The sequence below is a fragment of the Syzygium oleosum genome, unplaced genomic scaffold (genome assembly GCF_021117445.2).
Source record: "Syzygium oleosum isolate NSW1041296 unplaced genomic scaffold, Sole_v2.1 Sole_v2.43, whole genome shotgun sequence".
NCBI classification, from domain to species: Eukaryota; Viridiplantae; Streptophyta; class Magnoliopsida; order Myrtales; family Myrtaceae; genus Syzygium; species Syzygium oleosum.
This window is the reverse complement of record NW_026607527.1, coordinates 2,045,339-2,059,375: the sequence shown is the minus strand read 5'-3', so window position 1 is coordinate 2,059,375 and position 14,037 is coordinate 2,045,339. Positions and strand designations below refer to the sequence as shown.

Here is a 14,037-nt window from a genome sequence, read left to right as displayed (position 1 = left end):
TCGAAGAAAACGAAGTCATCTTGAAGTCTTTATCTTTAATGCTCGTAGCTTTCTCATCCAGCAATTGACGTGCTAAATCTCACCAATAATCAATTTTATATTATTCCAACATTGTTCTATATATGATTAATAAATTATATAGAAACGACCAAATTATTCTGGAAATGGTCAAGCCCTGGACTTAGTTATAAAGAGGCCCTGAAACTTAAGCTGATTGACATCACAGCATCAACTTTCTAAGAAAATAGACAGTCTCTTTTGGATTCTCCATTTCCTTTGTTGTGGAAAGACTGTAACCAGGAGAGCAGCCCAATGGCGACACAACCAAGTGAAAGACAAGGAAATTCGGAACATGCAGAACCACCAGCAGGTACATGTTCAAGTTTCAACCAAGAAAAAAAAATGGTATAAGCGATGTGATCTTGGAATATGCTGGAATGTGTATTTTGTCATGGTTCTTTTTGTTTCGAACACACATAGCCCTGACCTTGGCTAGGAAAAAGGAAAACAAATCAGAATGACGAGGAATTTTGTGCTCACTCTTTGTCCTACATATATTGAAGATGTTCGTGTAAACGTTGGATCAGCTCCTTCTCAATCTGGAGGTGCTCCAGGTGCGTTATCCTTCAAAAGAGTTATTTCATTGTGAAATTGATATTTGGGTGGATCTTGATGAAATTGTTCTTTCCTCGGATACTTCTCAATGTCTACAAGGAAAAAGTAACAACACAGTGGCCTGAGAAGTTCGCATCCATTTTGCAGGAATACCAGAAAATGTAGTCAATGGATTCTATTTCCAACCATTGTTGAAAGCTGCATTCACCGGTGATTGGGAATCTGCTGAAAAATTTATTCTACGAGATCCTGCTTCAAAGATAGCCAATATAACGAGCAGATCCGAAACAGTGCTTCACATAGCGGCTTTGAATGCACAAGACCAATTTGTTGAGAACCTGGTTGAGCTCTTGTCTCAATCTCCGGAAATGCTTGAAAAGGTTGATTGTGGTGGCCGCACAGCCCTCCATCATGCTGTCCTGTGTGGAAGGATACGAATTGTCAAGGCATTAGTTAGAAGTAATCGTAGGTTGACACAAATACAAGACGAGGAAGGACGTGTTCCTTTCAATTTATCTTCTCAGGAAGCTTCTATGCATAAGGAGATTGCCTGGTTCCTGGCGAAAAATACGACATTTGATGGATCAAATCATCTCGACAGCAGTCCCAATGCGATTCAATGCATTGTAGGTCTCACTTACGCTGGTCATCTTGGTAAAATTACCATCACTCTGTCTCAATTCCATCCATTTTTTTTCCCTTCATTCTACGCTTAACTTAAGTTCTTCATCAACTTTGCTGGTGATTTTGGATAGATATCGTCCTTTATCTACTTAGGAAATACCCTTCTCTCATTCTAAAGAAAGGCCCAGGGGAGACAGACAAGTCTATCCTGGCCGTGTTGGCGAGGATGCAGTGTCACTTTCTCAGCGGAACTAAGCTTAGTGTTTTGGAAGCATTAATATACAAATGTCCGTACTTTCTGCACTCGCATCCCTTCATTACTGATTCCCTTCCAGAAGATCATACCTGGCTCATCACCTGCTCTTTTGTATCTGAACTGAAGGTATTCCCGTGGACGTGAACTCCAGGCCAACAGATGAAAATTCAACGAATATGCAAACGTCAACGAATCCGGGTGGGTATGAATTTTTATACTTGGGCATTATCTAATTTAAGACCATCCATGATTTTAACTTCAGTCAATTTTCATAGATTGATTCCCTCCCTACTAGCAATGGAAACTAAAAAGTATAGTTTCTTTGTAGGATCTATTCTGGTTCCTTAACCTAGTTTTACTTGAATAATAACCAGAACTCAAACTACTTTACAATCAGTTATCCCCTAGGTACACATATGATTCAACCAAGTGCATAAGTATTTTGTATGACTCATCTAATGGACAATGTAACGAACGAATTAAGACAAAACGAAGCGGAGCTACACTGATATGGGTCCGACATCCTCATTCATGTCTCTTACACTTCCAAGTATTGATCCATGTGAATGTCAATGTTGATTGCTTTAATATCTGTGACTATCAACCGTTAAAATTGACAGGATACCAGTAATTTTAATCTATATAAAGTATCTCCATTCCACATACACAATGATTTCACATCCACTGACTCGGTTCTCTTTGCAACCTCATTGTAGCACTTCAATGTCTTTCAAGGTCATTTTGGAATGCCGTCAATATTGTAGGTACGTTACCATTTTATGTAGACATCCTCTCTCTCTCTCTCTCTCTCTCTCTCTCTCTCTCTCTCTCTCTCTCTCTCTCTCTCTCTCTCTCTCTCTCTCTCTCTCTCTCTCTCTCTCTCTCTCGTTGCGACCTCCCTGAGCCGATCTCACCGCCTATGGGTTTGACTAATGGATTACTACATTTAAACCTAGGACTTAGCGTGAGCTCTCCCAAGCCCATAGAAAGTCTCGACTTATGATTCAAGTTCTTAACATGCAAATCATTTTTATCTATGAATCACCACTAATCAATCTTTGGTGGGTCGATTAGATACCTAAGTAAAACAACAAGAGAATTGCCTTACTCCTATGAATCAGAATTCAATGAGTTTGGGAACTTGATTATACTAATTAATCAACTAGTACCCTAAAACGGTACAGGCAACAAACTCGCAATTCGGGAACCATAAGCTTCTCTACCTAACTAGGCTAACAACCAAAACGGAAATGCACAAACAATGGTCTAACATGCCTCTAATCATCCACATACAAAGTTGAATTAAATATGCAATATAAACATGCGAACCAAACAATATGCAATCAAGCATGGCACTAAGCACACTAATAAAAGGTAATTCCCTAGCTCAATTTCTATTTTTTTAAATTTTAAATTTTTTAATTTTTAATATTAAAATAAAATTATAATCTTATAATATAGGACCCGGGTCGGATGCAGAGATCCGACCTGGGCCCACGACCCTATTCACCAGACTGATTGGGCCTAAGTGTGGGCCTAATCCAACTCAAAACTTGAGCCCACCCAACATAAGAAAAACGGGAAAATTTCCAAAACGGTCCTAAACCAATTATAATTGTACCAATTTAATCTTAAACTTTTTTTTGTGCCAATAAAGTCCTAAAAATTTTATATTTATGCCAATTCAATCCTTCTAGCTTATTTTTGGCAAGATGGTCGATATTAGTCATGGCCACGGGCCGGTTTCGGCCCGGAACCGGACCGGTCAAACCCGGGCCCGGCCCGTTGATCGGGCCCGCGGTTTGGAACCGGAACCGGCCCGTGCCCTACGGGCCCGGTTCCGGTTCCAGAAATTTTTGAATCGGCCCGGAACCGCCGGTTCCGGGCCCGGTTTAAAAAAAAAAAAAAAAAGAAGAAGCTGCAGATCTGGCGAGGTCGAGCCTCGCCGGCGTTGGGCGAGGCCGGCCTCGCGCCGGTGGCGAGGTCGAGCCTCGCCGGCCGGGCGAGGCCGGCCTCCCAGTGTGTCGAGGTCGGCCTCGCCTAACGCCGGCGAGGTCGAGCCTCACCGCACGCCGGCGAGGGCCTGACCTCGCCGGCCTCGGGGGAGGCCGGCTCGCTAGCCTGCCGGCGAGGTCGAGCCTCGCCAGATCCGGCGAGGGTTCGACCTCGCCGGCCTCGCTGGGCCAGGGGCGAGGTCGGCCTCACCCGACGCCGGCGAGGTCGAGCCCTCGCCCGATCCGGGCGAGGCCGACCTCGCCCACCCGTGCGAGGGGGCGGCCTCGCCCGACGTCGGCGAGGCCGGCCTCACTCCGAGGAGCCGACCTCCGCAAGCCCCGGCTATGGCCGGCGGAGGAAGAAAAGAAAAAAAAAAAGAAAAGGAAAAGAAAAAGAAAAAAAACAGAAAAGAAAAATTATGAACCGGTCCGGAACCGGAACCGGCCCGGAACCGTCCGGTTCATACTTGGCCACGAACCGGAACCGCCGGTTCCGAATCGGAACCGGTCGGTTCCGAACCGTGGCCATGACTAGTCGATATTGACGTGGTAATTTTTAAAAAAATTTCGATCTTTTATATTTTTTTCTCTCTTTTTTTTCCCTATCGTTCTTCTCCTGGCCGATTGCCAAACCGACTAGAGGCTAAGGCCGGCGAGGTCAACCTTGCCTAGCAATGGCAAGGCTGCCTAGATCTGGGGAAACCTTGCAGTCGCTAGGCGAGGTCGAGCTCACCCATGACCTCAACTCGACCTCGCCCAACAGCAGAGAGGTCCAAATTTGGGCAACCTCGCCATCGCTGGGTGAGGTCGAGCTTGCCCAGCCATGGCAAGGCTCACGCTTGCCGTCGAATGGCGAGGTCTCGCCAGATCTGGGAGACCTCACCAAGGGTGGGCGAGGTCGACCTCGTTGGCCTTAGCCTTTGGTCGGTTGCCGGACCGGCCAAGGGAGGAATGAAAGGAAAAAAGAATAAAAAAAGAGAATGAAGAAAATAAAAAATCGAAAAAAATATTTAAAAATTGCCATGTTAGCGTTGGCTGGACGCTTGGTGTCAACCGACGTCCACATCAGCGCCAGCTGGCCAAAATCGGTTGGAAGGAGTGAATTGACACAAATATAAAAGGTTTATCATTGAGTTGGCACAAAAAATATTTATGACTGAATTTGCATAATTGCAATAGGTTTAGGACTATCTTGGTAATTTTCGTTAAGAAAAACCTATATAACTAAGCCCAGCTCACAATAAAATAAGCCATAATTTAATATTAAACTAAGCCAGCCCACATCAATATTTAGCCCAAACGCTGTTGACCCGAGCCGGCCAGAATCCACAAAACGAGCCCAACCTGGTTGCCAACTCAGCTGATCCGACTCCCCTACACCCGCGTCTCTCTGCACGCTCGTAGTAATGTCACCGCGAATGGTTGAAACGAGTAGCATTGCTCATCTCGGCCTAGCTGAGTGCACACCCTAGTGCTACCTCGGCCGGCCCGAGCCGAGCGCTCAGCCCTCGTTGTTGGCAGCACTCCAACAACGACTATAGTGGGGCACCTGAGGGACTCCCCTAAATTGCAAAATCGGCAGCTTCCGTGGGGTTTCATGACGTCGGCCACGAACCGGGGGCGCACCAATCACCCTTATCACGACGCCCGGCTTGGATTGCCATTTCCAGCTTACCCCGACGCGACCAGAGAAGGATTCTCCTCTCGGCTGAACGCGAAAAAAAAAAGGGGACAATGGGGGAAGGCTCGCTGATGCTCGAAACTGAGCGTCGGTGAGTCTCGGCCCAATTGGCCGAGACAGAGGAAAAATAGAGAAATAGAACGTGGGAACCTTGTCGCTGGAGATGGCCCTACCCGGCTCGGCAACAACGAACAGAAGGCAAGCTTAAGATATATCATACTTAGTATGGTAGCCTCGCACACCTCCGAGCCGAGTTCCTCGAGGAATAGGCACAACCCGAAAGAAATACCAAAATAATCGGACCAAGACCTACCGTGCATAATGGGGACGGTTCGGCGAGAGTCATCAGCCGAGGCAAGGGCGTGGTGGCTTAGCGGAGGAAACCTCTCACTCACGGCCTCACTCTTTCACTTTTGGATTCTCTCTCAAATCTCACCCTCTCACTCACGATCCCTTTCTCTCGATTTTTCCAAAAAAATCCTCCCCCTTTTCTCTTTCCCTTACCGCTCCCTTAAAGCACGTCGAACGATCCATCTACCATCGTACTTTGATTGGGGCAGTGGCTCACACCGGGCCGGAGCCATCCGGCTCGACTTGCCCCGTCCCATCCTCTCGCTTCGCTCTCTGTTCTCGTCCACCCTTTGCTCTCTCTATCTCTTGCGTGAAGGGCGTTAGAGGAAGAAGAAAACAAAAGGGAAGAAGGCTGAGCTGAAAGGGAAACAAGGAATGGGTTGGGCCGAGCCCAGACAGGGGCAGAAGGAAGAGAAAAGAAAGCAAAAAGGAAGGTGGCTGGGCCGGCTTAGCCTCGACCCGCTTTCGCTTTTCTTCTCTTTTTTTCTTTTTCTCTTTGTCAAAAAGCTAAGTTTTAATAAATCCTATTACCATTAATGCAAATGCTCCCAATACCTATATGTTATGCAATTTGATGAAAATTATTTTTGTTTAGGGGTAAAAAACCAATCTCTAATTTTTTATGCAATAAATTACCAAATGGAATGCTGAAATTTAGGTGTCAACATCTCTCTCTCCCCATCCCCAACGAAAAGTCTCTAGCTTGTTTGTTTTTGACTTCTTTTATAAGTAGAATAGAATTCCTAGTTCATTTTTATGCCCTAATTTGAATAAACTGACTTTAATTGGTCCATTACCTGTATAGAAAAGTCCTTACATATTCACTAATGGATTAGTGATAGGTGGGGATAAATACATTGGAAGTGCTATAACTTTTGTACGATGCTCACTTGAGTGTCATAACTTTTTTTTCGCTCACTTAAGTGCCACAAATTTGAAAAAATGATCACTTAAGTACCATTGACGATTTGCCTTGCCAAAAAATCTTACGTGAGCCGGTTGTCCTACGTGGCACTGCCGGCGCTGATGTGGATATTTAATTAAAAAAAATACAAAAATAAAAATAAAATCCACGTTGGAATAGAAAATTAATAAAAAAAATCCATGTAGGACAATTTGCCGAGAATAGCATTCAAATGATCGATTTTACTCCGATGTGGCATTTAAGTGAAAGTCATACCGAAGTTATGGCACTCATACTGTCCTTATCCCATACATTTTTATTTACAAGTGAAAAGGTGAAGGAAGACCAATCAATGAAGTTATCCTTTTGAATTTTACCATACGATTCCCACGTAAACAAATGCATTATTTTAATTATTTATTTATAAGATATATTAATAGAAGTGGGTACCATATATATAAAACTAGGTACTTATCATGAATGAGGCCTATTGTATAAAATCCAAAAAATTTGAAATTTAATTTTCATCAAATATCGAAATTAAAATATCATCGAAAAAATTATTATGTTACTAATACATAAGTAATATTAATTACTATTTCTTACCTTTTTTCTTTTCTTTTCTTTGGAAATTCTTATGCATTTAGAATTAACAAAACATTTGTATTTGCCAATGGTTTGATTGGATTTTCTTATAATGCTATTACAATGGTCATAATTTTCTTGTCACTGACTAATTATTCCACTTAATTAGCATCGCTTTTCAGTTTTGTCAATGTAGTTTTAAATTTTTGGGCGATATTTCAATATAATCTTTCTTGCCAATTGCCACAAAAAAATCGTAACATGGCGTTTAGTCATCGCCGGCCGTCCTAAGCGGCATGTTTTTTTTGTCAGGAAATCCTTCACGACGTCCCCTAGCATGTTGATGTGGGCAATTTATTGATTTCCATGTCACAAGTTGCAAAGTTAATTAGCAAGAAAGACTACATTTAAATATGGTGCAAATGTGTAGGATAATATTGACAAAATTAAGAACTTAAAACTAAATTGACATTCGTACAATAAATTTAAGACTAAATTGATAATTTTCCCAAATATTTAAATAATCACTCTATCAATGGAAAGATGTATAGGCATTTTTGGGATAAGTACACTAGCAGTGTCACAACTTTTGTACAGTGCTCACTTGAGTACCACAAATTTGAAAAATCGATCACTTTAGTGCTATTAGTGATTTGCCTGGCTGGAAAATCCGATGTGGCATCACCAGTGCTAATGTAGACAATTAAAAAAAATTCAAACATAAAAATCTGCAGCGGAATGGGAAATTAACAAAAAAATCCATGTAGGATGATTTGCCTGAAATGTCATTCAAATGATCAATTTTTCTCTGATGTGGCACCTAAGTGAGTGAAAAAAAAAAGTTATGTCACTTAAGTGAGTGCCGTACGAAAGTTGTAGCACTCCTGATGTTCTTATCCCGTGATAGGTGTAGTGGAGTTAGTTTAGTAACGAAGTTTTGCCACATATCAACCATCCAAAAGTGCATGTTTAACTAATTTTTACATCGGTAGTTAATAAAAATTCTTTGGGAAATTATTCAAATTCAAACAAAATTAGAGAAAATAGTCCAAAAAGCCATAAAGTTATTGCACTTTTGCCAATTCAATCTTAAATATTTCAAGTTTGTCAATTGAGTCCAAAAACTTTTCACATTTTACCAATTGAATCCATCCGGTCAATCCTGGCAGAAATTCGCTAACGTAGAAGCCGACTGTGCTATATAGGCACTGCTAATGTAGACAATTTTTAATAATATTTTAATAATATTTTAATTTTTTTCTTTTTTCTTTTTTTTTTCCTATTTTCCTTCCCTTTTTTTTTCAACTGTGGCCAATGAGAGTCATAGTGCATTACCCACAAGCTGTTGGCTAGATGAGCAATGGCAAGGGAGTTTTCTCATCTCCTTGTGATCTTGTATTCAAGACTTGTTAGGAGCAATCTAGAAATAAGATCCTAAATACACCATGTCAATATGGGGAAGCACGCTCTTGAAAATAACCGGAGAGGAGGACCACTAGCGATACGCGAAAATTGGCCAGAACACAACCTAACCGCTAAAGAAATTCTATAGTTCCCAAAACTTATTCCAGAAATTTTGCACGCAATTGCACTCACCTTGTCATCTTCACCCAACTTTCATATGCACCCGAACTACCCATCAGCCCTTGTCCCTAATTTTTCTATTTTTGTCAAAGTACAAAAAGGAAACGGAAGGGTAGCGTAGTTGCATATTTTTAATAAACTAAAAATTTACTGTAGAATAAAATCCAGTTAACTATACTCACCATGTCATTTTGGTGTAACAAGTAAACTCAAACGTGACATACCATAATGTGACCTCATGTGTAATTTTATTGTCGTAGAAATTTTTTTTGTCAAATAACATAGATAATTTTATATATGCAGAGATTACTCTAATTTACTCTAGCTAGACACATGTAATTAGCGTAGTTATTTTCGGAATTGTTTTGTCAAGTTAAGTCTTGTAATTGTATCAGCAATTACTAAAACCTACACTTTGCATTTGAGGACAAAATCCCAAAGAAAAAAAAAGGAAAAATTTCAAATAAGGGCCTGAAGTGCTATCATTTTCTCAAATAAGGGCCTGAAGTTGATTTTGTGTCAAATAAGGCCTGATGTGCCCTCATTTTCTCAAATAATGGTCTGAAGTGAATTTTGTTTCAAATAAGGGCATCAAGTGGTTATATCTGTTTCAATAAAAGGGTCTAGTTTATTGGATGATCAGAGTATTTTCGTTTTTTTTACTTTTTTTTTAAATTTTTTTACTTTTTTGAATTTTTTTCCTTTCTTTTCTTTTTTTCTTTTCCTTTTTTCTTTCTTTTCTGGTTTTCTTTTGTTCTTCATCGATGGCAAGCGGCCGGCCGGCCATCGGCGAAGCTCCCGAGAAAGGTCAGCGACCCTCACCACCCCAATCAGCGAGGGACAGCCTCACTTGCGTGAGGCAACCCTCACTCTGGACTAGGCCGCCCTCGCGGGCCATGGGCAAGGCAGGCCCTCGCCAAATCTGGGCAAGGGTCACCTCGCCGGCCATGGGCAAGGCCAGCCCTGGTTAGATCCTAACGAGGTTCGCCTCGCCAGCAACAGGTGAGGGACGGCCTCGCCGACCCTGGGCGAGGCCGCCCTCGCCAGGGCATTGTCGGTGAGGCGACTCTCGCCTAGATCTTGTGAGGGTCGGCCTCGCCTATGGCTAGCGAGGACGGCCTCACCCAGGGCGAGGGTCGCCCTCGCGAGGCCCTTCCCGGGCTTCGCCGGTGGCCGGCCTCGGCAAAGAATAAAGAGAAAACCAGAAAAAGGAAAAAAAGAAGAAAAAGAAATAAAAATAATTTAAAATTGAAATGGTTTTTTGACGGAAATACCCTTGATCGGCCGGAATATTTCCCCGGTCGGCGACTAGCGAGTGACTGGCGAGGTTAGGTCCTTATTTGGGACTTTCATGGCCACTCATGCCCTTATTTGAGACTCATATGCCACTTCAGATTCTTATTTGACACAAAGTCCATTTCGAGTCCTTATTTGAGAAAATGTGGGTACTTCATACCCTTATTTGGAATTTTACCAAAAAAAACGTCAAAATATCTTTCGTAAAATATAAAAAAAAGTATGAGATCATTTTCTCAATCACCATCCAACCCAAGCTGTAAATGAGATCGTTAGATGCAATTACTGATTAGGCGTCTAAATCCATTTCCAGCTCTTCATTTACGTTTCTTTTTACTTTGTTTTTTTTAAATTTCGTAGCACCTTCTCCAATCAAGAGGATTCACGATGTGAAGCTGAGACATGAGGCAGCCGTGGAGTTGGTAAAAAAAGTTTGCGATGCGCTCTCTCAGAGAAACCCTACCGAGATCGCCCAGTTTTTCCAAGATAGGGACCTGCTGGCTCAAGCTACGGTCAAGGGAATCAGTGAACTAGTGAAGCTATCCATTCAATATTTCCCAGAGCTTATTTGGATTTCTCCTTATGGTACTACGCTGATAACACTTGCTGTGCAGTATCGCCAAGAGAGCATTCTTAGACTCTTTTTGAAGGAGAGCTCAACCAATGGGTTGTCATTAGTTCCAGCGCCTACAGAGAAAGAATCGGCAAGGATGATGCGCGCTGCAGCAAAGTGCAACCCTGATATCGACGATGTAACTAATGTATCCGGAGCAGCCTTTCAAATGCAAAGAGAAATCCAATGGTTTAAGGTAAGTATATTTCTTTTCATATAATTAATAATTGCGCTTAATGATAATATCTTCTTGATAAATTTCTTTAAATATTATGGTTAGAAGTCTATTTGGATAATCTTCGGAATATACATAGCTATTGGGCAATTTTAGGGCTAGCTTTCACCCACATCGACTTGTTCACTTCCCAAGTGATTTTAAGGGCATACCACCCCACATCGGTCTTATGCATAGGATTTTACTCTTGAAATGCTCCCAACAAGACTTGAATCTAAGACCACTAGGAGAAAAATAAACTTTTTTGCCATCTAAGCTAACATTTTGTTCGTACATAGAATTTTTAAATTCCACATGCTAAACATGTCCCTAGAAAAATTTAAAAATTTTTGCCATCTAAGCTAGCATTTTGTTCTACATAGAATAAAGTAAGTTGACAAACGACACTATATCCTTAGAAAAATTTACAGCAAGTAAGGGGGCTGATTAGAGAAATTGGGCCCCTACAGACTGACTGAAACTCATTATAATTAAGTTGCACATAAACTTTACTAATTTAACTATGATCCACCACTTAACCTCATCCAAGCGACTCTTTTTTAAATCCGACCGACTCTTTCTATAGGTGTCTACCATGATGCAATTAAGTGATTATTATCTAAATCATTTCATGAATAACCCACATATATCAATTTGGCGCAAAAAAAAAAAGAAACAGTTGAATCAGGTTTGCTTATATTTACACGATAGCTTTGCTAGCTCCATGCATCATATTTTGCTTTTAAGAATGTAGTGAAGTTCAAATATAATTAAATGTATGTAATTAAATAATGATTAAATTATAGCAGTATGAGATGAATCCAAAGTTTACTCATGCAAACCATTGTGTACAAACAAAAATTGATATCATGAAGGTTTTACTATACATTTACCTTTATTTTATTTCTACTCTCTAATATCTTTGTCATGAAAAAAAAATTGGTACAATATGAACAGCGAGAGTCCTAAAATTTGTGCCGATCACGTACTTGGGTCCAAAAACTTTGAATTCATGCTCTAATTGATACAGCCTAGGCCCGGTAACCAAAAGGGGATGAATTGATTGTTCAGATAAAAATTGAGAACTTTTTAACGAATACGTGATGGACAATATGTAGAAAGTGCATTGGTGCTATAGTAACATGAAATATTATGTAGAATCACGATTTTCGATTAAATAGAATTTGAAAGAGTTTAAGGGATAGAAGAAACACAAATAAGCATAGTGGTTCGGCCTTCCACTTGGCCTACTTCACTCTCCCAGCCCTACTAGCCTCGATAAGATTGAAATTCATTATATGATCCTTAAGATGTTACAGCTTTCGGAGTTTCTTCTACAAACTCGAGCACCTCTCACGATACCATATCACTTTCTTTCTAGATTACAAAGGTTCACGCCCTCTACAAAAATATATAGTCACCAATCACTCTATTTTGATAAAATGCAATGTTTTGGTCTAAAAAAACACAGAAGCACTAAATGATATCTTCTCGGATTTCCTTACCAACTCTTTGCATTTTGTCCGTAATTTCCTCTTGAAGACTCCAAGTTGTATGAAAGTTCATTCATTTGGAAGTAGATAGCTAGGCTTCCCATCCATGTATTATTATTTAACTACAATGAAGCACAAAATCATCATCAAAGCTCAGATGAAAGTAACCCTTGAAATTCTATGAAGAGAGACAGACTTAACCTCTAAAGAATTTTAAAATAATTGTTGGATAAGTCTTAATCTCCTTGATTTGTTCCCTCATGATTCTCCCTAGAATGATGAAAAAGACTTGTCCTCATGCCTGTCTCATTCTCATTATCGAATTACAAAGAAAATTCAATGACATTGAAAATTGTTGAGACTCCATCATTGTCGGGCCATATGATCTCGTAAACTTTTTCATCAGCTCTATTTAAAACTCGAAATGAGCCACCAATTTTTGGTTTGATTTTTTCGACGCCCCCAGAAGATATTCACTCTCTAGGACTCATCCGGTAGGCCGTTGTGGTTCGAATAAAAGCACTAAGCACAAAACTAAAGTATTGCCGAACTTCTCCCATAAGAGATAAACCCAACGTAATATTAATCCCATCGTATCAAGGGTGTCGTCAAATGAAGGATGCAACCTGATTGGGATAGCTTCATGTTCTTGATTCTGGGCAATGTTGTTCTTATAACCAAATACCCTTTCAATGATCACAAGCCACTTGTAGTCTTTTTAGATGTCTGACTTCGACATCAAAATCATAAGAATCCCGATCCCTTTGACGATGGCCCAAAGGAGCCTCTTCACTAGATGTGTTGTGATGGACATCATGAGAGGAATATTCTCCTCTTCGTTGTTTTTTTCTTCACGGTCATAACGGGAGTCGTCACATCTCAACAATTGAGATTTCTCCAATTGTTCTTGGAGTTATTATACTTATCTTCTCAAATCTTCCATTCGTCATCACGGTGGTCACCAATAAGTACACAACGAGGACCATCAGCCATAGCCAACGCTCTGACACCAACTCATACAAGAGGGGTCCGAGGAACCCACCTCAGGATACAGGGCATATGATAGGATAGATGCTCACTACCTAGGGAATCCACTTCAGGATATAAGGCATGTATGTTAGAAGCGAGTGTCAGGAGAATAGACTAACTTGTTCGATGCACTCCGAACCAATTTTCCAGGATCGTACGTTGAATCACTAGCAAACGATGAACGAATCTACTTCACGTTGGTCCGAATACAATCACAGGGAAAGTATTCTTGTTCCACAGCGTTAATACCGATTGTTTTCTCAAAATAGATACGGAATCCTTATGCGTCGAGAGAGAGAGAGAGAGAGTTCTAATTATCTCTTGTTTTTTTTGTTCATCTTATGAGGAAGTTATCTTAACTTCCCGTAAGAAACTCCCTTCATGCCTCTTCAAAAGATGTCTCTCAGACACACTTATAATTAGAGCAAATGGTGTCCCTTGGACACTCATCATGGGTGGACCGACGAAATATAACATCTCCCACTCGCACATGATGGGCTTGATCATGCTCTATCAAGAACATAAGGCATTCATCATTCATCTACTTTAGAAACAATTCATACTGACAAGAAAACCGTGTGACCAGTGAGTACACTTGCACTTGGGAGCTCTAATTATGCACCTGTTAGGGATAACATAATGGCTACAACTCAAAAAAAAAAAAATAATTGATGTCTCACAGCACCCCAGACATATTTTGTTTCATCAGTCCAAGTATACCTATCCCTTAAAGGCTATACTTGACTATTCTCAAGGACATCATGAATTTACAATTATTTCCAAAACCATCGAAGGCGA

At 40.9% G+C, this 14,037-nt stretch overlaps 1 protein-coding gene across 1 annotated transcript in view; it reads left to right on the top strand.

The window, feature by feature from the left end:
• The first annotated feature begins 312 nt into the window (after positions 1-312).
• The window catches only part of LOC115662321 (uncharacterized), a 41,451-nt gene continuing 27,726 nt past the window's right edge, over positions 313-14,037 (top strand). Inside the window, exons 1-7 of the mRNA XM_056306382.1 lie at positions 313-370; positions 564-614; positions 763-1,269; positions 1,371-1,526; positions 1,622-1,693; positions 2,212-2,259; positions 10,251-10,699. Coding sequence (XP_056162357.1) covers positions 313-370; positions 564-614; positions 763-1,269; positions 1,371-1,526; positions 1,622-1,693; positions 2,212-2,259; positions 10,251-10,699 — 1,341 coding nt within the window. The remainder of the gene's footprint in view (positions 371-563; positions 615-762; positions 1,270-1,370; positions 1,527-1,621; positions 1,694-2,211; positions 2,260-10,250; positions 10,700-14,037) is intronic.